Source organism: Gracilinanus agilis, chromosome 3 (assembly GCF_016433145.1).
Source record: "Gracilinanus agilis isolate LMUSP501 chromosome 3, AgileGrace, whole genome shotgun sequence".
NCBI lineage: Eukaryota > Metazoa > Chordata > Mammalia > Didelphimorphia > Didelphidae > Gracilinanus > Gracilinanus agilis.
The window spans coordinates 642,254,196-642,279,103 of NC_058132.1; the positions used below are offsets into that span (position 1 = coordinate 642,254,196).

Genomic DNA, 24,908 nt, shown 5'->3' on the forward strand with positions numbered 1-24,908 from the left:
CCTCCCCTCCCCTCTCCTCTCCTCTCCTCTCCTCTCCTCTCCTCTCCTCTCCTCTCCCCTCCTGTCCCCTCTTCTCTCCTCTCCTCTCCTCTCTTCCATCTTTATCTAATTGCTTCTTCCTTGTTGCCTTTGTAATTCCCCAGGCTTCAAAACAAACAAAACTACTCATTCGATCTTGTCATTCCCATCCCTGCTGTAGCTGTTTTCCTTCGTGTATGTGTTTTTAAGGCTTTTATTACTCCATGTATTAAATGATGCTCCAGATCTGTGGCTGTCCTGGAATGGTTCCCTAATCGGATAATGTGCCTCATAAGCTTTTTACTGGTCATGGAACAAAATAAATCTGCATCATGGCATTAAGAATTAGCCCCCCCTCCCCACCTTTCATTGTCACCACTTGGCATCCTCTCACTCCCTTCTGAACCCTTTTGTGGCATCTGACCTTGTCTAGCTTTGCCTTTGAGAACTGCCAGAGGCCTTGAGGGTGGCATACAGGAGATTTGGGATTGGAAAAGGGGGGCAGCTCCCAAGGTGTGAGTGAGAACAGATGGAGGCCCTACTGGTATGTGTGAAATGTGGCCAGACCTACGGGAAGATCCAAGGACTCATGAGATGGAGCCTCAGTAGGGCGGCACGGACAAGGGTCACCCAAGATGGGAAGGCTTTGATGAGTCGTGACCTTCACCAACAGTGGAAATATTCACAGGGAGGAGAAAACATGTCTGGCGAAACACTGAGGCAAAGGGCATGGCGGCCCCTGAGAGTAATCTTGACGTTGAGACTTCCAGGACTGCCCTGAGCAGGTGATCCTGCAGGCCTCCGAGTAGATGGTTTCATCCATTCCTGTGTCTGGAAGAAAAAACCTCTCAGCTAGTGACCTGCTTACTGGCTTTGATGGGTGGCCCTGAATTAAGCTAAGGGGGTCCTCAAACGGCAGACAGCACCTCTCTAGGCCTGAAGGCTCTTCAGGGCTGTGCTGGGGGGGGGGCGAGCAGGCCTCCAAAGCCCACGTTACCACCCCCCTCCCCCATCATGTGGTTCTGGAGGAGGACCAAAGGGGAAGCCACAGTAGCTATTTACCCTGCAGGTAGCCCGAAAAATCTCCAAAAGGAAATACAAAGCTCTTCAAAGCAGAAAACATGAAGCCTTAAAGTACCGAAGGAAATCTCACTGTGATTTAGTTTTTGGTTTGTTTTGCTTTAGTCCCAGGTCTTATGCTGGTATAGGATGCGACACGTGTGTGTGTGTGTGTGTGTGTGTGTGTGTGTGTGAGGCCTTAAAATATCTTCCCTATTTGGATCCCTACAACCACCCTGTGGCGGCCATACTGAAAGTACTATTAGTCCCATTTTAAAGCGAAGATAAACTGAGGCTCAGAGGTGTTGTGCAGTCACACCCTCAGTCTGTGTCAGGCAAATTTGAGGGCCAGGTCTCTCTCTCACGCCTCTGATCCTGGTACTCCTCCCACATTCTCCCCTGCAATGTGAACATGAAGCCTGCCCGTTCCCACGAATTAGTATTGGCTGCTGGCTCCAGGCTGCCCTCCTTGTCCTCAAAGCTCTCCGTCAGCCATTAGCCCTGAATCTGGACCTCTAACGCCCTTCCCACGTTTTTACGAAATGCTCGAGAAGCAGACGGTGAACCAGGAGGGCAGCTTCTTACAAAGAACAAGGCCGACGCCTTAGGTGGTCACACCGTCACTCACTCCCCTCTAGCTGGGCCTCAGGGAACTTTCTGGTCATGGAACTTCTGTTTCTTTTTCATTGGAGCAAAGCTTTACTTTCCTCCCTTTCCACCAGGTTCCAATCCCCAAAGGCTGCCTGCAGCACTCCCGGGGTTGTGGGTCCCCCATGGCTACCTGTTGAGCTTCCCTGTCCTGACTGAGATGTTGGCGTCCACCGTGGTGGGTGGGTCGCTTCTGGGGGGTGTAATATCTGTTTGACACGTGCCATTCTTCAAAGCGGAAGCCCCGAGGCAGGCAAACACTAACTCTGGTTTTCACCAGACAGGCACGCTGACAGAGGATGGCCTCGACCTGTGGGGGGCCGTCCCCGTGACGGGAAACCGGTAGGTGTCTCGAGTTGTAAGTGAATCTGTCTCTCCCGGGTTCTGGCGGGTATTGGTTGAATCTTCCCGTGAGCAGAGCCTGAGCAGCTTTCAGGAATTCCAGCCTTTTTCAGTTGGATAAAGGCTGGTCTTAAAGGGAAGTGGGGAGAAGAGGAGCAGAGGGGCCCCCCGAGGAGAGGAGAGAGAGCACAGAGGGCCGTGTAGAACCGGCTTAGAGTCTTTCTTCAGTTAGGGCAGCAGAGCGTGGGCCCACAGGCCTGCCTTTCTGAGCGGATGTGGAGAAGGCACTCGGAAGATTCCTCTTTACAGCCGTGACCCATTTCATGCCCATCAGAATTGCCCCCAAGGATTAATAATAATAACTCCCACTTCGACATCTCTTTAAGGCTCACAGAGTGCTTTTTTCTAAAAAAAAAAAGGGGGGGGTCGTGCAGGTAGGAGTATTCATTTTTCACAGACAAGGCAACTGAGGCTCAGAGAGCAATTTCTCCAACTCACAGAACTAGTATCCAGACAAGGTCCTGAGCTGAATAAGACCAGCAGCTCCTAATTTCTAAGGAGGAGCCGCTATCCATCCTTTCCACAGCAGAGAGAATTATTATACTCATTTTCTTTAAATCAGAATGATTTCTCCCGTTCTTGTGACTGCAGCCCCTTCCTGCTTTGATATCCCACTGAGAGGAGCAGCCATTAAGGGTAGGCTTGTCCCAAGCCCTTTTCCAAGGAAGGAAATGAATATCAGTCTCCAAATCATGTCCTCTCTCAGCTTCCAGGCAGTCCACAGCTTCACCTCTGGCAGTGCCCTGCCCTGGGGCCCCCTTTGTGAGGCCATGGCCAGCTGCCACTCCCTCATCGTTCTGGACGGGACCATCCAAGGAGACCCTCTGGACGTCAAGATGTTTGAAGGCACCAACTGGGTAAGGGAGTGTTTTGGTTCGATAGGTGATACCCAGGAAAGTCTTCTGAAGAGGACCAACTACGTTCCCCCCAAAAGTCAATAAGCCTCTACTGAGGACCTACTGCAAGCCATGTGCCAGGGACTAGCCTCGGCAATGGGATCAAAACCACCCCCAATGATGCCCGGCCTGGCCTCCGTGAGCCAATACGCTCCTAGTGGAAAATACAGTATGAGCTAGCACGTCACGGCGTGGTGCGATTGGGGAAGGAGAGGCCCAGGGAAAGGGATGGTGGAGACTTTCAAAAGCAAGAGAATGTTTGCAGCTGAGTCGGGCCAAGGGGAGCGAGCAGGCTGGAATAGGGTAGAGAAATGGGAAAGCAAAGGTGGCACCTCATCCTTGTGGAGAGCTCCCTGCACTCTCTCTGAGGCAGCCAATCAACAAGAAGTTCGGGAAGTTCTTGCCAAGTTCTAGGCACCTTGCTAACGAATGGAGATACCAAAAATAAAATAACCCATGAGAAGGAGAAGCTGGGAACGTTCCATTTTGGGAGATGGCGGATCTCCCTAAGACCAACCAACTTAGTAGAGACCATGCTCAATGGAGGGCTCATTAGTAAATTCCAGGCCCTCCACAGAGACAAAGAGAAAGTAGAATCCATAGCCTGGAGTCCTTTTAAAAAAGGTATGTTTGGGGCAGCTGGGTAGCTCAGTGGATGGAGAGTCAGGCCTAGAGACAGGAGGTCCTGGGTTCAAATCTGGCCTCAGACTCTTCCCAGCTGTGTGACCCTGGGCAAGTCACTTGACCCCCATTGCCCACCCTTACCACTTTTCCACTAAGGAGCCAATACACAGAAGTTAAGGGTTTAAACAAACAAACAAACAAATAAATAAATAAGGTATCTTCTCATTTCTCTTTAGTTCTAGTTATATACCCCAGGAAGGTAGTGTATAGTAGGTAGGTGTCTGGATTTAAAGTTCATGAGACCTGAGTTCAAATCCTGCCCCCATTACTCACTCCCTATACAGCTTCACCTTTGTATGTCTCAATTTCTTCCTCTGTAACCAAGGAGTGGTGAGATGGGGAATAGGACTGAATATTGAGTCACAGTGACTGACTCAAAGTCTCTCAAAGCCTCAGTTTCCCCACCTGTGCAATGAATCGCATTGGATTAGATGAGCTCTAAGTTTCCTTCTGGCTGGCCTTCCTTGTGGTACTTGAGGAGCCTGCAGGGTTGCAGAAGGGCTCAATGGTGATTCTGTGTAGAAGCTTTTGTGTTGGCCGTTCCTCTCACCACCACCACCACCACCACCACCGCCGTCACTCTCACTCATCTCAGCTTGACGGGTCCTCAGACAGCCACAGAAGAGGTTTCTGGCCTTTCTTTTGACTCGTGGCTAGCAGGCTTCCTGCCACAGAGAAGGGGCTTCGTGAATGTTTATCACATGGAGAGCTGCACTGGGCCGGGGGAGTGCCCGGCTGGCAGGTCTGCCGAGAACATGCTGCTTTGGAGTGCTGAGGACGACGCCCGGAGAGGTGGGAATCTCTCTCTTCGGGCCTCCCTGGGCCTCCCTTGAGCCCCGACCTGATTTCTTAGATGGGAATTTTTGTCGTCACAGAACCAGCCTTAAGCTGCACAGAGGTGGCACAGGTCTGCCAACATCCGGGTCCTTCCTTACTGGATCTGGATCTGGATCTGGAAGGAGGAGAGAACGTGGCACCGCAGAGAGCACGTTAACCTACGACGAGCAAAGAGCCAGCCTAGCATCTGCCTTCACGCTAGGCGCATTCGAGATGCTGATGCCCCTTAGCTTTGACATTTAGAGCCAATCCTTTAGGCTCCCAGAGGTAGCACAGACGCAGTCCTGATGTTAGTCAGGTCGATGCGGTTTCGAGTCCTGCCTCAGTCCCTTCCTGGCTGTGGAACCCTAAGAAAGAAGTAATTTCCACTCTCCGTGCCTCAGTGGCTTCATCTCTAAAATCAGAGCTTAGACCGAATGTTCTCTCAGATTCCTCCCAGCTCCACATGGGTGATCCTGTGAATTTTGCCGGGAGACCTTCCTGGTGACCTTGTCTGGGAATGCCATCCAGGCACGCCACCTCCCAGGCCGAGGAGACGCGGGGCTCCTCCTTATGGGCATCCGATTCGAGGGAATGAGCCCTGCTTCTCCTCAAGCTCCAGGAACCAAAAGCCTTCCTTGATGTGAATGTCTGCTCGCTTGCGCTGCCTTTCTGATGAGGACGCAGCCCTGTGCCTCATTACGGGAGCCCCGGTGCCTGCTTAACTGAACGTGCTCCATCGCTTAACATTCACCTTATGGCTAATTGCACTGGCTAAATGAATGAGATGGATGGTTCGGACAGGCGCCCCTCCTCTATGCCACAGCGCTGTGGATTTTTGAAACACTGAAACACTTTCTGGCGTGATTCTGATTTTGAAACAACCCGGATACTTTTTCAGACACTGCCTTGCTGTGTGACCCTGGGCAAGTCACTTAACCCTGTTTGCCTCTGTTTCCTCATCTTTAAAGTGAGCCGGAGAAGGAAATGGCAAATCATTCCAGTGTTTTTGCTAAGAAAACCCAGATGGGATCATGGACATTGAAACAACTGAAACGACTGAAAAAAGCAACAGACATGCTCAGCTCTGGTTCTGATTCTCTGAGGTTCATGGCCCATAGGATGACCTAACAATGTCAATAAAAGGTCTTCTATGTAGAAGTAGAGGCTCTAGAACCCTCAAAATCCAGCCTCCTCATTTTGCAGAATAGGAAACTGAGGTAACCCAAGGACTCAAGTGACTTGCTCATTGCTTTAGAGCTTAAGGTGGCTCATCTAATCCAAGCCCTTAATTTTACAGATGAGGAAAGGGAGGCTCAAAGACAAAAAAAATATTTGCCTCGGGGCCCTGAGATGGCAATAGAGACAGGATCTGAACTCGGGTCTTGGGACTTTCAGTCCAGTGCTCTATCCACGATGACCAAGTTGCTTCCTTAGTTCTCTTTCCTTTGCCCCTGGACTCTCTGGCTTGATTCCAGCAGTCTGTCCTCTTCCTCATCAACACTGAAAGCTCTTCATAAATGTCTCTCATCAGAGGAGATTGGAAATTCTTTTGAGGCTCTTAAAGCATTCTGAAGAATGCTTCATACTGTCTTTGAACAGGTCATTGAAGATTCCTCGGTGGATTACAGTGGCTTTGGAATACCAGCCTCCAGCGTCATCATTAAGCCTGGTCCGGGAGCGAGCCAAGTAAGCTTTTCCCTTTTAATAACTGGGAGGGACCAAGTGCCTCAGCACGTGGGACGCGTCAAAGATCAGGTCGCGCCCCCTCTCTTACTCATCAGTGATTGTTAGCTTTGGGGAGGCTACAAAACAACAACAACGACGTGGCCATGAAATGGTTATTAGTATCTATATTGGCTCGATTGGCAAAGGATCAGCCAATATAGATACTAATAACCATTTCATGGCCACATGGTTGGTGTTTTGTAGCCTCCCCAAAGGTAACAAATGCTCTTTTTTTTGGTTTGTTTTCCGTTACAAAGTGGAGATGAGTGTCTTACTCTCTATTAGAACCTCAGTGGTGAAGGCTCCTGGGGCTGTGGATTATGGGAAAACAAAATAGGGGACCAGAACCCCCAGCCCTTGGGCTTTGAGATCTTATTAAGGAATATGGACAAACCTTATTTGTTATTGGGAATTCTCTGCAAATTCTCCCACTAGTGAGGGTGGCCAGGCAATAGTTTGAATCAAAGAGATCTGGGGTCTTAGTGGACCAGAGACTCCATATAAATGAATGATCTGGTGTATCCAAGTCAGAGTCAATGGCAGTCAAAAAAGCACATGTACATTTTGTGCTGTTTAGAAAACCAGAATATCCGGAATTAGGAGGTGATGCTAGTGCCCCGTGGCCTCTGCTCTGGTCACTGCCTATCCGGAGGATCGTGTTCAGTTCTGGGCACCATCATTTAAGAAAGGCATCCACAATCCGGTGAAATGCCCAAAGGGAGACATTCTGGAGGGTGAAGAGCCACGTGAAGATCAGTGGAAGGAACTAGAGACGTTGACTCCGAAGCAGAGAAGCTCTGGGGACAGGAAAGCATCTGCAGGGCTGTCATGTGGAGGAAGGATGAGTGCAGAACAGGAGCCACGGGGAGAGGGCGCAAAGGGATGGATTTAGGTTTCCAGGCCGGACGAGAGTTGGGGCAGAGGGGACGGCTATCTCAGATGCCAGCGAGTTCTCTCTCACTTAAGGTCTTTAGGCAGAGAGGAGACAAGCTCTGGTCAGGGAATGAAGTCAGAATTCTCGTTCAGTCCCAATTCAATCAGGTTGCCCCCCCCCCCGGGGTTGGTTTTTTCCAGTTCCGCAATGCATGACTCAATGCTCTCCCCTTCTGATGTGTCCCTAGACTCCCGTGAAAGCAGTCGCCATTTTGCATCAGTTTCCATTTTCATCTGGCTTGCAGAGGATGTCGGTGATCACTCGACAGATCGGCAGTGACCACTTTGATGCATATATGAAGGGAGCCCCAGAGATGGTGGCCAGTTTCTGTAGACCAGAAACAGGTACGGGACCGCAGAGTCTATGGCTTTGATTCTTTCTGGGGCAGAAAACAAACCCCAAACAGCAAATGAGGCCAGCCTGATGAAGGGCGGAGCAGAGACGTAGAACCACAAATGCAAAATGGAAAAGCGTGTGGCGAAAGGAACGCTAATGGGACTAGAGGAAATGAAAACTTCCCAGGGAGCTCAGCTTTCTGGGCCAGCTCTGAACCCATTTGTACTGATTCCTAGGCTTACCAACATATGTATTCCCTGAGGAAAACAGGCCTAGATTTTCATAAGAAAATTATTTGCATTCAAATGAGCTCATTTAGATAAAATGCCAAATTTTTATATGTTCCTCCCACCAACCTCCTCAATGCTGATAGGCTGGCTGCTTGCTGCTGTGTGCCCTGAATTTCTGATTGAACCCAAAGACCTCCTTATCTTTTCTTCTTCTTGGAGCCTTTTAAACTTTCACCTTTATTCAACAGCACAAGCATTTAAAAAGTATCCACCATGTGTAAAATGTTGTGCTAAGTGCTGGGAATAAAACGTAAAAGGAAAAAAGAAAAGGAAAACATCTGTGCCCTCAAGGAGGTTCCATTCTCCTGGGAGGACGACACAGCCAAGCATATAGATTGGAACCAGTGAGATTCTTCCCTCTCCCCCTGGGATCCCCACCGAGGTGTTTGCACCTTTGGTTGGCCAGAAATTATAATTAGTTTCAAGCAAAGGCACTTAATGAACCAGGGGAAGAAGCAGAACTAGAACCCTTCCCCACAAGCTAGTAAAAAGCTCCCAGAGAACCCCACAGTCTCTGGGCCTATCTATGGGTTTTCTTCTTTGTTCTAATGGCTGAGGCGGAATTCCACTTCTTGTTTTGGGGATGACAGTGATGGGAAAGACAACTCAGAAGGAAGTTGAGACGTGGCGGTGGAAGGATAAAGATGGGCCCTGCCATAGAAGCATGATGGAGAGGGTCAGGGGAGGGCGATGAAGAGATGGGAAGGCCATCCGATCCAAGGGAGGGGTTCAACAGGGAAGAGGGTGCTTCCAATGTGTGAATTCCAGGGTTGAAGTATTCTTCTCGGATAAGGCTATCCCCAGGGAATGGCAGAGATCTCTGGAGGAGGACAGCCTGGTGGACAAGGAAGGCCGATCCATTGTTCCAAGTCGATATTCCGGCATTTGCTATATTTATCTTTCAGCAGAGAAAACTCATCATTTCTGAGGCATGTTTTAGAGCAAACAGAGGTGTATTTAGAGAAAAATGGACTCTTTCCCTCCATTGACCAAGTGGGCAGCATGTAAATATGGGGTGATTCTGCAGAGATGGGCGGGTGCAACAACCCATAATGGCAGCTAGCATTTGGGCATCATTTTAGGGTAGGCCACGTTCTTTATAAATGGGATCACACTTGATCCTCAGAACTACGCCGTGAGGAAAGATAATGCTATTATCCCATTCCACCAATGAGGAAACGGAAATGAAGGTGTTAAATAGCCCACTTGCTGCCCCATAACCAGTGTCAGAAGCAGGATTCCATCTCCATCTCCAGGTCCAGGACTCTCGTGTCATGGCACTGGGTGCCTGGGGTTGGAGGATGACAAGAGCCATTGGGAAAGGCCTTGTCTAAGAAGTGGTCCTTGAGCTGAGCCTTGAAGGGCACCAAGGAAGGTGGGAGTGAGGGACGAGAGTGTTTCAGGAATCGAGAGCCAACTTACGCAGAGACACAGAGGCAGGAGACATTCATGGGGAATGGGAAGCTTGACAGCTTGGTCTGCAGAGAACAAAAAGGAAGAGAAATGTGAAATCAGGCTGGAGCCAGGTTAGGAAGGATTTTATAAGGCAGGCAGAGGGCCCCATCTTCTATCCCGATGGCCAGAGGGAGCCATGTTCCAAATCCTCTCCCTTCTCTTCCCTCTGACCTCCTGGATGATTGATCCATCTTCTCATTGTATAAACATGGAGCACCCGGGTGCGCACTTCACGACCTTCCCATTCTGTTTCTCTGTCAGATTCTTCACAGGGTGTTTGGTCACTGTTTGCAATTTTGTTTGCTTCTTGGCAATTGTTCCCATCTCTCTAAACTTGCTTTCTTGAAAATACTAATAAATATAGGAACTAGAAGACACTTGGGGGGGGGGAGGGGAGGGGAGCTGGGTAGCTCAGTGGATGGAGAGCCAGGCCTAGAGACGGGAGGTCCTGGGTTCAATCTGTCCTCAGGCACTTCCCAGCTGTGTGACCCTGGGCAAGTCACTTAACTCCTATTGCCTATCCTTACCACTCTTCTGCCTTGGAGCCAATACACAGTATTGACTCCAAGACGGAAGGTAAGGGTTAAAAAAAAATAAAGAAGACACTTGGATACTGGATATAACCTTCAATGATCTGTATGTGATTAATTCCGAGGACTCAGACACAGGGGGTTTAGTGGCTCCCCCAAACAATCAGGAGGAGGGTAAGGAGGAGGAGATGAAGAAGTACAGAATTATGAGCATTTTTAGAAACCAGGAATGATCCCAGAGGCTAAAACAAGAGCTACCTAGATGTGCTCCAGGAAGCTTTCAGTGAAACCCAGAGCTCACCTTTTCCTTCTGTCCCAACAGTTCCCTCAGATTTCAAGAAGGAGCTGAAGCTTTACACCATGCAAGGTTTCCGGGTCATTGCCTTGGCTCACAAACCTCTAATGGCAGGGGAGCGTTCCGAGGTGGGCACTTATGCCAGGTAAGCAGCTCTGCAGCTGGGGTTCCTACAGCATCTGCTGTTTTTTTTATCAGCACATGGTAGAGTAGGCATGCACTGTATAAAAGCTAGATTTTTAGATCTTCCAGGGACCTTGGTGTTTACCCAGTCTGACTCCCTCCCCCTCCCCACCCAGGAAAATGAAGTCCAGAGAGGATATGTGACTTACCCATTGTCACCCAGTCACTTGGTAACTTCATCCTCCTGGTGCAGTAAAGCTTTCCTTCAATCCAGAGTGTGAGTGTGTCTCATATGTAGGATATAGGCATTGGATAAGTATTGATCGAATGAAGTTAAATCATATTTTCACTTGTAGAAATGAAGTTCCAAAGGGGATGAAATTTGGACCCTTTTATTTTATTTATTTGTTTGTTTTTTAGAAAAATTTTCCATGGTTACATGATTCATGTTCTTTCTCTTCCCCTCCAAACCCACCCACCCACCCTCCCTGTAGCCAACATGCAATTCCACTGGGTTTGACATGTGGCATTGATCAAGATCTATTTGCATATTATTGATATTTGCTACAACCCCAATCATATCCCCACCAACCCATGTGATCAAGCAGTTGTTTTTTCTGTGTTTCTGCTCCCACAGTTCTTCCTCTGAATGTGGCTAGTTTTCTTTCTCATAAGTTCCTCAGGATTGTCCTGGGTCATTGCATTGCTGCTAGTACAGAATTCCATTCCATTTGATTGTGCCACAGTGTATCCGTCTCTGTATACAATGTTCTTTTGGTTCTGCTCCTTTCACTCTGCATCATTTCCTGGAGGCTTTCCAGTTCACATGGAATTCCTCCAGTTTATTATTCTTTTGAGCACAATAGTATTCCATGCTGTTATGAATAATATTGATATAGATAGATATATTCAAAATATTTAATAGTTTATTTAAAGCCATATTGGTAATTAAGAAGGCCACATGCCTGCTAAGATCTAATTCAAATGCCCCGCCATTACTTTTGCCCACCTGGCTTGTTCCATAGGAAAGAGAGAGTACCAATCCCAATCTCCCTATTTAAGCTTCTGTTTACATTGTCTTATTTCACCATGTAAGGGCAGGAAGTCCGCTGAATCATGGGAAGTGTAGTTCTCAAGTCCCCTAAGCATCCACAGGAAGTTTATATTATGGATCTGAATATTAAGACTCAATGAACCCCAAAGAACCCCAAATTTCCACTAACACAATCCCCAGCAGAAACCATAATTTGTTCAACCATTCCCCAATTGATGGGCATACCCTTGTTTTCCAGTTTTTTGCCACCACAAAGAGCACGGCTATAAATATTTTTATACAAGTCTTTTTCCTTATGATCTCTTTGGGGTATAAACCCAGCAGTGGTATAGCTGGATCAAAAGGCAGGCAGTCTTTTAGTGCCCTTTGGGAATTACCATCCAGAATCGTTGGATCAATTCACAACTCCACCAGCAATGCATTAATGTCCCAATTTTGCCACATCCTGTTGGACCCTTTTTAAAATAGGATTTGCCACAAACCCCAGGAGTTTGCAGAACCATTGCACCAAGGATAAAGTTCTCCTAAAGTCTGAGTGACACCTCACTTCCGTCTGAGTTCTGCATGGAAAAAGAGTCAAAAATCCTTAGTTACAGGAGTAGTGTGTGGATTCTCCAAGAGAGAACCTTCCATCTTTGTTTTTGCTCATGTTTTTACATGACTACTTAGCTCGATGCATCTGTGATCTTGTTATTAAAGGTAGTAGACCTAACAATGCTGATCAAAACCTATCCAGGGCCTCTTGTTCTGTGCGCTCTTGTCCGTGTTTCTCATGTCTCCACCATGAAAGTTCTGCAGTGATCTGGAAGCCTTCCTCTAGATCTGATATTGTCTGGATACCCATTGAGCGAATAGACTGGTCCATAGATTATTATCGTTTGTTCTCACTTTGATCAGTAATTGTCCTTTATCTATGTAGAGAAGAGGGAACAGTGATGGGGACCATCTAAAAACATATGGAGGTTATTTACATTGAGTTTCATGAAGTGAAGACAATTCGAATCAGCCATCCCCTTTATGCCTGGTTCTGATCCCCTTGTTGGTCCTTCGTGCAGAAATGTGTATGATCCAGTTTATTATTCAAGAATGAAATGGAATTGAAATCCACCTTCTGGTGGGTTTCTTATAGCACTGAGGGGATCCAAAGTTCTTCAGGTCAGTAGTGTGTGAGCTCTGTGTGGTTGTACAGAGGAGGCAGGAATCCGATGCTGGTTCTGTGATGGGTGCCATGTTTGTTATCTGAACATTCACCTAGCATTAGAGCAGCCTACCATTGGGTTGGCTATAGGGAAATGCATTTCTTTAGCCAGAGTAGCTCTTGTTGGTCAGGTAGTGTGGTAAAGTGGGAAGAGAGTGGGCAGGGCTCTAAGGACCTAGATTTAAATGTTGTATCTAACATCTTCATGACCTTGGTCAAGTCATTTTTCTTTCTTTTTTTCTTTTTCTTTTTCTTTTTCTTTTTTTTTACCCTTGTACTTTGGTGTATTGTCTCATAGGTAGAAGATTGGTAAGGGTGGGCAATGGGGGTCAAGTGACCTGCCCAGGGTCACACAGCTGGGAAGTGGCTGAGGCCGGGTTTGAACCTAGGACCTCCCATCTCTAGGCCTGACTCTCACTCCACTGAGCTACCCAGCTGACCCGGTCAAGTCATTTTTAACATCAGTGTTCTCACCTTTAAAATGATGATCAAGATGGCTCCTAATTCCCCTCCCAGCTCTAGATCTGTCATCATATGGTATATATATATATATATATATATATATATATATATATATATATATATATTAAGTCATAACAGAGTTGCAATAAACTTTGGAGAATAGAGCTTGCACACTTTCAAAGCCACAGCTCCTTGAAATATTGAAAACCTTCTGTTCTTGAGAATGTCATCATGGAGCTCCTTCAGGCCCTCAGAGTGTCTTCTCAGCTTCCTGGTCTAATGTATGACCAGAGTGAGGCACTCAGGGTCAATGAAGTTGGGCTCATTTGTTTGAACTCCCTCGCCCATTTGTTTACCACTTAGGAAATGAGGTTGTCTTCACTGCGTAAGTTGCTCAAGGTAGCACCACCTGCAGGCTGTACTCTACTAGTAGCTCTAACAACTTGAACCAGATGTTTTCTACACTGGTTGCCACCTCAATGCTCCTGAAGGAATGGAACTGACCCCATCGTGAGTAAAAATATATATGCTCATCTCCTTGCCCCTTCCTCAGCAATCAGGGGCTTAGGGAAATGAAAACCCCTTCCTTATCACAAAAAGGTTGGGGGAATCCCAATGAGATTATTGCTTAGCTCCATGGCTACCTTCCTCTTCTCTAGAACTCCCAGTTCTCTCTAATACTGCTTGTTCCCTGTAGATGATAGACGGCCTCTCTCCTTCACTTCAATGAGAAGATCCAAGTCATCCAATCTCAATCCTGCAGGCCTCGGATCTCCTCCGAGTCAGCACGCATGCTCTCTAACTTGCCTCTAGTCTCAGAGGAAGTGATGCCCTTCCTCTTGGTCACTCTAATCTCGACACCTGGATCTGGGCTCCCATCTCTTCCACCAATCATCCCTAGTCTCTTGCCTCCTCCGTTTCTCCCTCCAAGGTCACCAATGACCTCGTTATCATTCAGTAGATACCTAATGAACAATCATTTATCAAGTGCCTTCTATCTGGGAGGCCAGAGGCCACATGAGTTAGAGAGGTGGCCTCAGAACCAGGAAGACCTTGGCCACATTCTGTCTCAGACACTCCTGTGGGCCCCTCACAACTCTCTGACTCCCAGACTCCAAACCATAGGGCAGTTGTAGGTCTCCTTAGGTAGAGGAAGCTCCTCAACATGAGCTCCCCAAAGTGTTTTCATCCTCTATTCTGGCCCCCCTGGCCACCCCACAAGGTCCAACACAGGTGTTTAGTGCTCATCCTCTTGGACCACACTGTCCCCTCCTTCCAAGATGTTCTTTTTTCCTTCATGCCTCTAACACTTCTCTGTCATTGAGCTTCTCTCTTCTCTGTGAGTCTTCTTTGCCTCCTTTGCTGATTCCCTATCTGCCAAGCAAGCCTTTCTAGTCCTGCTTAGCTTTTCCACTGCCTCCTGGTCTACCCACTGCACCACCTAGCTGTCCCTTTTGTCTGATATATCTCTATGCAAATGACTTCCAGATCTACATAGCCAAACCCTGTCCTCCCTCCCCTGAGCTTCATCACCTGCCTATATTGGGCACTTCATATTGGATGTACAGGGGGGGCAGCTGGGTAGCTCAGTGGAGTGAGAGTCAGGCCTAGAGACGGGAGGTCCTAGGTTCAAACCCGGCCTCAGACACTTCCCAGCTGTGTGACCCTGGGCAAGTCACTTGACCCCCCATTGCCCACCCTTACCAATCTTCCACCTATGAGACAATACACCAAAGTACAAGGGTTAAAAAACAAAAACAAAAACAAAAACATATTGGATGTACAGGGCACCACCCCATCCCAGCCCCTCAGGCTCACAACCTAGGGGGTCATCCTGAACTTCTCACTCTCTTTCACCCCACAGAGTCAATCTGGCACCAAGGCCTGGTGATGTCACCTTTGTACCATCCTTCCCATATGCCCCCTTCTCTCCTCTGACCCTGGGCCCCACCTGGTTCAGGTCCTCATTATGTCACACCTGAACTATTGCAATAGCTCTTGAGATGTGGTGGCTATTGTCTGCCCCAACCTCTCCTCCCATCAGCCCATCCTCCATTTAGCCACCAAAGGGAATTTCCTAGAGCTCAGATCTGATCATACCACTCTCCCTCTCAAAACACCCAGGGGCTCCCTATCATCTTTAGGATCCAATACAAAACCCTCTGTTTGTCACTCAAAGCCCTTCATGACCTGCCCCTTCCCCACCATTTAGGCTTCTTAGACCTCTCCTGACATGTGCTCTTCACTCTTCTTCTCGATCCAGTGACCCTGGCCTCCTGGCTATTCCACCACCAAGACCCTGCATCTCTTAGCTCTGGGCATACTCTTTGGTCATCCCCAGGGCTAGAATGCTCTCCCTCTTCCTCTCTGCCTCCCGCTATCCCTCACTTCCTTCAAGGGCCAAATAACGTCTCATCTTCTAAAAGATGCCCCCTCAGCCCCTCTTAATTCCATCATTTCCCTCCATTAGTTAGCTCAGATTGAAAATGTTTTCTTGACTAACTGACAGATGGCTCAGAGACATCGGAAGCAGAATATTGCCCACACTGAGCTCATCATCTTTCTCCTCCAAATTATTTCTTCTCTTTCAAACTCTCCTCCTTCGGTCAAAGGCACTGTCGTCCTTCCAGACCATCCCGTCGCACTCTGGACTCCTCCTCAGTCTCCCTCCCCCTCTGTCCCGCGGCTAGTGATGCCTTTTCTTTTCTACATTCATGACACCCCACTTTCTCTACCTGCATAGCATCTGCTACAGGTCAGTCCTCGTCACCTCTCGCCTAGATAATTCCAGCAGCTTCCTAATTGACATCCTGCCTCAAGGCTCTTCCCACACCTTTCCACTAGAGACCCAAAGCCTCCAAATGACCTTCCTCAGGTCCTATCTGACCATGTCATTCCTCTGCTAGACTCAATTGGCTTCTTTTTGTCTCTTTGATACGATATCAGTTGTGGTCCATACAACCTTACCCAACCAGCTCTTCTGCGCCATTGGGCAAGAATTCCTTCCCCAGGCTGCAGTCTAGCCAAACTGACCTTCTCTCTGTTACCCTCATGTGATACTCCGTTTCAGGATGCCATGCCTTTGTCCCAGCCATCTCCCACACCTGGGATGCCCTACTTCCGTGCCTCCATCTCAGGGAATGGCTCTTTGTTTTCAGGATATAGCTCAGGGCCTGTCCTCTGCACAAAGCCCTTTCCTGAGTCCTCCACCCCCATGGCTCATGCCTTCCCTCCCTAACTGCCTAGTGTTTATTTACTGTGTATTCTTGGGTTTCTTCACGTTTACACGTTCTGTACATATTTTCAATGCGTAAACTATCTCCTCCTTTAGAACAGAAGCTCAGAGGAAGAGAATACATTGTTTTATTCTCCGTACCCCCATCCTCCACTCTTGGCACAGTGCCCGGCACACAGGAAGTGCTTGACGATTGAGCGTTGTGCGTAGAGATGGGTTTGGAGGTTGGTGGCTTACGGCTTCCATTTGATGAAGGGAAGGCTTGTGAGTTGGAAGAAGATAAAGAATCAGGGTCCACAGGAAGAAAGGATTTTCATACTCTTAAAGGATCATTAAGATAGGGGGAAGGATTATTCTGGAGAGCTTAGAACTTGTCCGGAAGCTCTCCATCTAAGCCACGTTTTTCTTGATCATAGTCCTGTTGGCAATGCAGAGAGGATTGGCTAGAAGATGTATTTCCAGGTCTAGAATTCCTCTAGAGAAGGCTTGTCTAGTAGGAGAGTTAGACAATGACTGCCTGGGTTTGGAAGTGGAGTTCAGTTTGGAGGAAACAGCGAGGCAGGCCTGCTTTGGGCTCCATCTTACCCGTGGCCGCCATGATGTTCTTACGCAATCTCCAATTCTCTTTGCTATCAAGGCATCCAAATATGGTCACCACACGGGCCCCTCTAAAATACGATTCTTCTTTTCCATCCAAAGGGAGGAAGTTGAGTCAGAGTTGACATTTCTAGGCCTTTTGATCATGGAAAACCGCTTGAAAAAGGAGACCAAGCCAGTCTTAAGAGAGCTGAGCAGTGCTCGGATCCGGACGGTCATGATCACAGGTAGGTGTTCCTGGAACGTTCAAGGGGAAAACTCTACCGAGGCCCCAGAAAGGCTATGTAGGCCAAGTGAGCGAGACTCTGGAAATGGCTCCACTTGGTTAAGCTCGCTTCTGACGTATGGTTGGGCTCTGTGCAGGCTTGTCGGCCAGCTAGCGAGCATTCATGAAGCTCCTACTGTGTGCCAGGCCCTGAGCTGAGCCCCGGGGATTTCAAAGAAGGCCAATACATGGTCCCCACATTTAGAAAGCTCATATTCCAATGGTGGGGAGCCAAGGGGGAGGGAGAAGGAACAGATACAAGCCCAGAAGGATACGAGATACGAGTCCTTATCCTGGAGAAGCTTCCATTCAGTGTGTACCTGCTTAGGGAAATACAAGATGGGTGAATGCAAAGTGATTTACCTGCCTAGCAGGTCACCACTTCTATGACAGTCTAAGCCTGAGTAGCCACATGCCCACTTCGGGATTATAGATCCTGTGCCAGAGGGGAGGGGTCCCTGGCCATCTATTTTACAGAGCAGGAAACTGAGGCACCAAGAGGTGACATGACTTAGCGCAAGGCTGCACAGGTGGTTTTTATGGGCTGTTGGCATTGAGGGATGGGAGAAGAGCTGGGAGTTCACACGGCGGTGGGTCCATGACGACCACTTTACATCAGAAGGTCTCAGTTTTCTCCCCTTTGCCAAGGACTCAAGATGTGACTGAATTTGTGTTGTCTGGCTTGCAAGTTCTCTGCCTCCTATTGATGAGTGAGGCTGGCCTGAGCCTCTTCCCAACCTTATGTGCATCCATGACTGGAGGATAGAAGCCACGGGCTCCAGGACATAGCGGGCCAATTTCTTTTCTCCTGCCTGGCCATGACTGACCATGGAATACCAGAGGACCATGCTAGGGGATAGAGCAGCTTCTAAGCACAGCAAAAAGAGGGGTGGATTTAGAGTTAAATGACCTGAGTTAAATCCTGCCCTTGCTACTTGATATATAAATGAAGCAAAGTCTCTCCCCTCTCTGTGCCTCAACTTTCTCATCTGTAAAATGAGTCTGTTTAAAAGCTTTGACTTCTAAGGTTTCTTTTGACTCTCAGTCACTAATCTCATGCTATATGGAAACCAATTCTATTTAGAGGGCCCCCCAAAATACACACACTCACGCCGGTTATACAAATAAATGAAGCTTCTAGAATAGTGGAGCTGGATGTTTGTCACCCCAAACTGTAAGCTCCTTGAGTCCAGGACCTGTTTTGCCTCTTAAGTATTTCCAGAACATAGCACAGTTCCTGACACAAAGTAGGCACTTAAATATTTATTGATTGATTGATTAAAGGGACCTGGGAAAGTTCTTCCCCTAACCACCCATGTGACTGAGGAGGAAAGTGAGGTGACTTATCCAAGTTCACACAGGGAGAAGAGGATTTGAACTCTGGTCCTCAAGCTAGCACTTTCCTCACTCTCCCAATCAAGGAAGTCTGCCAGCATTTGTGTAAACAGCAGTGAGTTTTGGACTTGTTAGTAGTGGGTCACTGGACGATGAATACGTTCCTCCCTGATAACACACAATGGCTGTCTACTTAGGGGTGATCTGGAAAGGAAGTTCCTACTAATGGGAAAGGAACTTCCAAGGTCATCTCATGTAAAGCCTTATTTTACAAATGAGGAAATCGAGGTCAAAAGAAGACAAGTCAACTTGCGCATGGAAGCACAAGTAGTAAAATACAGTCAGGATTTGAACCCAAGTCCAAATTCAATGTTCTCTCTTTCCCCCGTGCTCAGTAAAATTCGCATGCACTTCTGATCCACAAAAAATTCAGATAACCTGCAATTTGGATCACACGTGCTATGGAAAGCAAGACAGATCTGCTGGGAGAAGCTGCTGGGAGAAAAGTTGTGATCTTGAAATTGGAAGCCCATATCTGTGTTTGCCTCCCAGCTCAGTCACTCATGATGCTCCCCTCTAGACCTCAACTCGACAGACTAGCCTGGCTCCCCTTCCAGTCCTGATTCTGGGTCTGCAGAAAATGAGAAGCTGTTTTCGGAGGTCGAGAAGCATTGGAGCTTCTCCACAGTATTTGTTAATGCCTCCTCCTTGCCCCCAGTGTGGGTGCTGACAAGAGTGGCAGGGTCTCTGCCCTCAAGCTGCTTCCGTTTTCCCAGTGGAGGCCGAGTGTGTACGTAGATAAATGGTATTCAAAGAGCTGAGATTCAGGGGAGGAAGTCTGCTAGCCAATGGGAAGATCAGGAAGGGCTTGATGTCGGAGGTTGCCCTTGAAGGGAGCTGGGAAGCTGAGGTGAGCAGACAGTGGGTGGAAGTTCCCCAAGACAGTGGCTAGGATCATTTGCCCCAGGCTTTGAGATCAGCCGCACTGGCCATGCCCGAGGGATCTTGTGCCAGCTCCCCAGGCTGTGCCAGGGCCCTTACCCAAGGGCTTTCCACAGGACGGGCTATTTGGAATCAGTCGTCATGCATAAAATAAGGAACATTGATATCTTTGCCCAGGGGACAACCTCCAGACCGCCATCACAGTCGCAAAGAATTCGGAAATGATTCCTCAAGGTAACAAGGTGATCCTCATTGAGGCCAATGAGCCCGAAGGGGTCGCTCCTGCATCTGTGACCTGGCAGCTGTTAGAGGGCAAAGAGGAAGAGCCCAGAAACAAGGTAAGCCTACCTGAGAGCCTGCTTCTGTGAGTTGAGCAGGTGGGCAGAGGCACAAAGGAGCCTCTCCAGGATCACAGGATTGAACTGGGAGGGAACCTTGAGACAGATTACACCCTGCCCCCACTTTACATATAAGGAAACTGAGGCACAGATTGGAATTCACACATGAAGGAAGAGGTGGATCTAGGCTCCTAATACCATTGGTCTGATCTCAATTCCAACATTCTTTTCATAGAGTACAACGTTTTGGGTTCAATTAAATCCAAACAGGCCACCCCAAGGACAAGGCTCTGTTCTCAGGAAGATGGACATGGAATAATGAGGTCAGGGATCGTCAATGTTCCATCTTGACTCTTCTCTACTGCAGGGTTTGCAAGATTCTTTCCCTGCACAGTCTCAGGGAATAAAGATTCTGCTCCCCAGGAGACCCCAGTCTGGCAGGGAGGGAACAAAATCTGCCATTCACTAATGGGGAGCCTGTTGGGTTTCTTTCCTTCCTTCTTTCCACCCAAGCCAGCCGCCATCATAGTAACTTCTGCCACTTGGGTGGTATTTTCATAGGATCCTAGACCTGAGGGATCTCCCACATCATCTGGCCTAATCCCTTCATTTTACAGATAGGGAAATTGAGGCCCAGGGAGCTTAAATGGTTTCCCCAAAGCCCCACAGGTGAGCTAAGCCGGGACTGAGCCGTGATATATTTATCTCCTCCCTAGTGGTCTGTCTCCATAACTTTGCTGCCTGGTGTGCCCTTACTTCAATCCCATATTTACAAAACTAGCCAGGCCTGGAGCCAGCAAACCTTTCAGGCAGTCACTCAGTAAACATCTATTAAGTGCCTACTGGATTGCATTGAGTGTCTTCACATATACTAGTGCAGTTTTTCCTCTTAAAGTAGCAATGACTTCCCTCCATCAAGGGGTTTCTCCTCCCAACAGCCCTGTGAGGGAGGAAGGACGGGGGTTATTTTCCCCAATTCATACATGAGAAAACGGAGCCCAGTTAAGTGGCTCCTCCATGGAAAGCAATAACAAATGGCTGGGCCAGGCTCAGCCCCGCTCTTCTGAGCTTGTTCTTGCCATTATATTATGAGAATTTGGATCATGGGCAGCCTGGGGAGCGCCATGCCAGTCCATACTTTTTCAGATAACAAACTCCTTGGGTGGGCAAATGTAGGGAAGGCAGAAAAACGCCAGCCTTGGGCAAGGAAGGGGAAGCAGACGCTTCCCGGGTCTGCCATTCGACCCCTGGAGAATTCCCATAAAAATGCAAATGCTCCAGAGAGGGTGAAGTCAGGAAATCTTCTCCCTCCGAGCGCGATGCTCCTTCGGCTGTGCCAACGACTTCCCTTGTGAGAGCGAGAAGGCACCTCACCAGGCCCATCCAAACCCGGCACCGTCGGTCGCACCGTGTGAATTCGCTGGTTGGGTCTTTTACTCTTGGGAGTTGGTTGGCATCTGGAAAGAAGGAGACACAGATGGTGAATCTCAAAAGTCGGGCTGGTGGAAAGGGAAGCCCAGACCTGGGGCAGAGCCCTAGGGTGAGCCTGTGGCAGCAGGGCCGGTGGAAACACCCTGGGTGATGGCATGAAGAGGAGAAAAGGTGGAGCAGAAGGGGAGGAGGGAAGCTAACAAAGGCAGCGACTGCCTGTTTCATTCTCCGTGCCTAGAGCGGGTCATGGGCTGAGAAGCTGCTGTGGGGGTCCCTGGGAAAAGCAGGATTTGGAGCAAGGTGAGCACAAGAATGTATGCGTTCGGTGGACTACAAAGGCCCATGATCCAGAGCAAGGTCCAGACCAGGCACTCATAGGGACCTCACAGGGGAAATCACTTTGGAAAAGGGGGCAGGAAACTTCAGGGATGTCACGGAAGGTTAATGGGGCAAGTGACCTTGGAGGTGTGCCAGAAAGAGTAGGAGGGAGGGAGGAACGAGAGAGGAAGGAAGGAGGAGGAAGGAAGAAAAGAGGCAGGAAGAAAAGAGGGAGGAAGGAAGGTTTACTATGTGCCCTGCACTGCTAAGCCCTGGACAAATACCTCATTTGGTCCTCATGACAGCCTTGCAAGGTAGATGCTGTTATTATACACAAATGAAGAAAATGAGGAAGACAGACATTAAGGCACTTGCCCATGGTCACATGCTTGAGGCTGAATTTGAATTCAGATCTTCCAGATCCCAGCAGCTAGCTAGTTGCCTAGGAGGGATATTAATCCCTGGTGAGGATGGGACTGAGGATCCACTCTGGGAAGGAAGGACATCAGGAAAGCCAGGACGTCAGCCCTTGTACACAGGTTGGCCATCAGTGAGTGCATGGCACCCACTTCCTTTGCATCTTCCAATGGACACTCATGAAGCGCCAACATGGAAAGGAAGTCTCTCTGGGGAACTTGTTCAGGATCTCACAGCCAGTGTGTGTGTGTGTGTGTGTGTGTGTGTGTGTGTGTGTGTGTGTGTGTGTGTGTGTGAGAGAGAGAGAGAGAGAGAGAGAGAGAGAGAGACAGAGACAGAGACAGAGACAGCTAGATAGACAGAGACAGAGAGACAGAGGGAGACAAAAAGAGAGACAGAAGCAGAGAGACAGAGAGGAGAGAAAGACAGAGACAGAGGGAGATAGAGAGACAGAGAGACAGGAGACACAGAGAAAGGCAGAGACAGAGAGACAGAGAGACAGAGAGGAGACAAAGAGAGTCAGGAGACAGAGACACAGAGAGAGAGAGACAGATGGAGAGACAGAAGGAGAGACAGAAAGGGAGAGACAGAGGGGAGACAAAGACAGACAGAGAGAAGGAGAGAGAGAAGAGACAAAGAGAGTCAGAGGCAGAGACACACAGAGAGAGAGACAGAAGGAGAGACAGGAAGAGAGAGACAGAGAGGAGACAGAGAGAGAGACAGAGAGAGACAGACAGAGAGAGACAGACAGAGAGAGAGACAGAGAGAGAGAGAAAGAGAGAGAGAGACAGAGAGAGAGAGAGACAGAGAGAGACACAGAGAGACAGACAGAGAGAGAGAGAGACAGAGAGAGAGAGAGACAGAGAGAGACACAGAGAGACAGACAGAGAGAGACAGAGAGAGAGAGAGAGAGAGAGAGAGAGAGAGAGAGAGAGAGAGAGAGAGAGCCAAATCCATACCTTCCCAATCTTCTCCTTGCTGCCGGCCTGCCTCTCAAGTGGGATATAAAGTGGTTTATGGCAGTAAAGCAGACAGGCTGCATCTTGGATTGCAGGAAACCCGCCTCCACATCAGAGACCCGGGCCTCCCTGATGAGGGTCGAGGTGATGATTACCACTTCGCCATGAGTGGGAAATCCTACCAAGTGATCGCCCAACACTTCAGTGATTTGCTTCCCAAAGTAAGTGAAGGAGCTTCACTTGGTCCCTTGAGGGAGAAAGGCCAAAAGAAGGCTGGTGAAAGCTGCCGGCCCGGCCTGGGGCTGATGGCGCTTGGACAGAGGGAGAAGGCCGGGCCCTGGGCAACAGCCTCCCTGCCAGCTTCGGGCTCTCCTGGGGGAGATCCAGGCAGCAGCGTCTGTGCCAAAGTTGCTTTCTCCAGGTGATCCTGGCTGGTCCTTGCCCTCTCCCTGAGGGGCCTCCTCTCACTTCCAAAGGAGCAACCAGCCAAATGGAGAAGTAAAGGGGTTTGATCTTAGCATTCAGACTCAGCATTGGACACTCAGTGGTGTCCAAGGGCCATTCAAACCCAGGGCTGGCCCACTCATTCCAAGCCACCTTTTTTCTTTCCCTGCCCCACAGAGCTCCTTCTTGTGATGAAGTGCTTGGTTAGACCTCAGAAGACCTGAGTTCAGATCTTAGATCAGCTACTTGCTGGGTGTGTGATCTGGTTCTTCCCTGATTTGGGCCTTTGGGTCCCCCCTGTAAAAGGGAAGCCTTGATTTCTGGGGTGACATTCAGTTCTGGCACCCCACGATGTGGCACAAGGGGGTCCCTCCCCGACTCTCCCAAGACAACGTCTGGGTCCTGCAGAATGACCCAATCACAGAGCCGCGGATGTGAGCGATGTCGGGGCCGGAGCAGAAACCTAGAGGCAGAATCCCTCCTCGGAGGCTGTCTGGCCGGGCAGCTTAAGCCGTTAATGGGATCTTTCTGACATTTAGCCCAGATCTGCCCCTTCTGGCCCTGCCACCCCCACGGCAGTGAGAACAAATCTCAGCCGTCCCCCACACAGTGCACTCCTTTTCGTTAGCTCTAGGCTAAGCCTGTTGCCGTCCTTCAATTCCTCTTTTCAGGAAGATTCCCTTTTGGTTTCGTCCCTGCCCTCCTTGGAGAGAGTCTTCCGGGGAATGCCAGGGAGGAGGCCTGGTCTAAGGGGTGGAAACGAGAGAGAACAGGCTTCTGTTGGCCTGTTGGTTTTGGACTGATTCCTCCTTGAGAGACAGTCTAGACATTACTGATGGTGTGGACGAGGCAGAAGGCCCCAGAGCTCGAGCAGGGCATGAGGTCTCCTCATCCTCTCCACGCTCACAGCCCCGACATTCCTGGCAGCGACACCTCCCCAGGGCAGGGGCTGGACACCAGGGGAAGCTCGAGACTCCTTGGCCGGGTCTTCTTTAAAGAAAAGATTTCCTGTTCACTCCTTTCTGTCTCCTCATCCTGGCATTTTTCATGACAGATTCTGGTGAACGGAGCCATCTTTGCCAGGATGTCTCCCGGGCAGAAATCAAACCTCGTAGAAGAATTCCAGAAACTAAAGTACGCTCTTTGGCACGAGGGCCACGGCTCTTCTCCGGCCTCCACAGGGTGTTGGGGAAGGGCGAGCCCCTGCTGGGAGGGAGAGTGGAGGGGGAGGGGGAGGGGCTGTCATTTAAATCACAGGAAATAAGGGCTGAGGCCAGGAAGCTTCCCTGTGCCAGGCACTGTGCTAACTGCTGTGGACTTAAAGAAACGCCAAAGCCAGTCTCTTCTCTGGGAGCTCCCAGGCTAATGGGGAGACGCATGCAAACAACCACAGATGAATGAGATCCAGGCAGCATCTACTGGAGTTAACCAACACAGGGAGGGTCCTGCCACTAGAGGCTATCAGGAGAGGCTTCCTGTAGGCAGGGGCATGTTGCTGGGCACTTGGAGGGAGTCGGGGGTGGGGGGCCCAGGAGGTAGAGACAAGGAGAGAGAGAGGACACTCCAGACCTAGGAAATAGCCCAGAGTATGTAGGGGTACAAGGAGTGAGAAGACCAGAAAGGGGTGTTTGTGTGTGTGTGTGTGTGTGTGTGTGTGTGTGTGTGTGTGTGTGTGTGTGCGTGCGTGCATGCATGCGTG

The 24,908-nt window shown here is 49.1% G+C and overlaps 1 protein-coding gene across 1 annotated transcript in view; it reads left to right on the top strand.

Annotated features, from left to right (window-relative positions):
• Positions 1-24,908, top strand: part of ATP13A5 (ATPase 13A5) — a 110,016-nt gene that overhangs the window by 56,105 nt on the left and 29,003 nt on the right. The window contains exons 14-22 of the mRNA XM_044669503.1: positions 2,006-2,067; positions 2,834-2,984; positions 6,126-6,212; positions 7,373-7,529; positions 10,119-10,236; positions 16,863-16,987; positions 19,480-19,640; positions 22,861-22,986; positions 24,264-24,343. Coding sequence (XP_044525438.1) covers positions 2,006-2,067; positions 2,834-2,984; positions 6,126-6,212; positions 7,373-7,529; positions 10,119-10,236; positions 16,863-16,987; positions 19,480-19,640; positions 22,861-22,986; positions 24,264-24,343 — 1,067 coding nt within the window. The remainder of the gene's footprint in view (positions 1-2,005; positions 2,068-2,833; positions 2,985-6,125; positions 6,213-7,372; positions 7,530-10,118; positions 10,237-16,862; positions 16,988-19,479; positions 19,641-22,860; positions 22,987-24,263; positions 24,344-24,908) is intronic.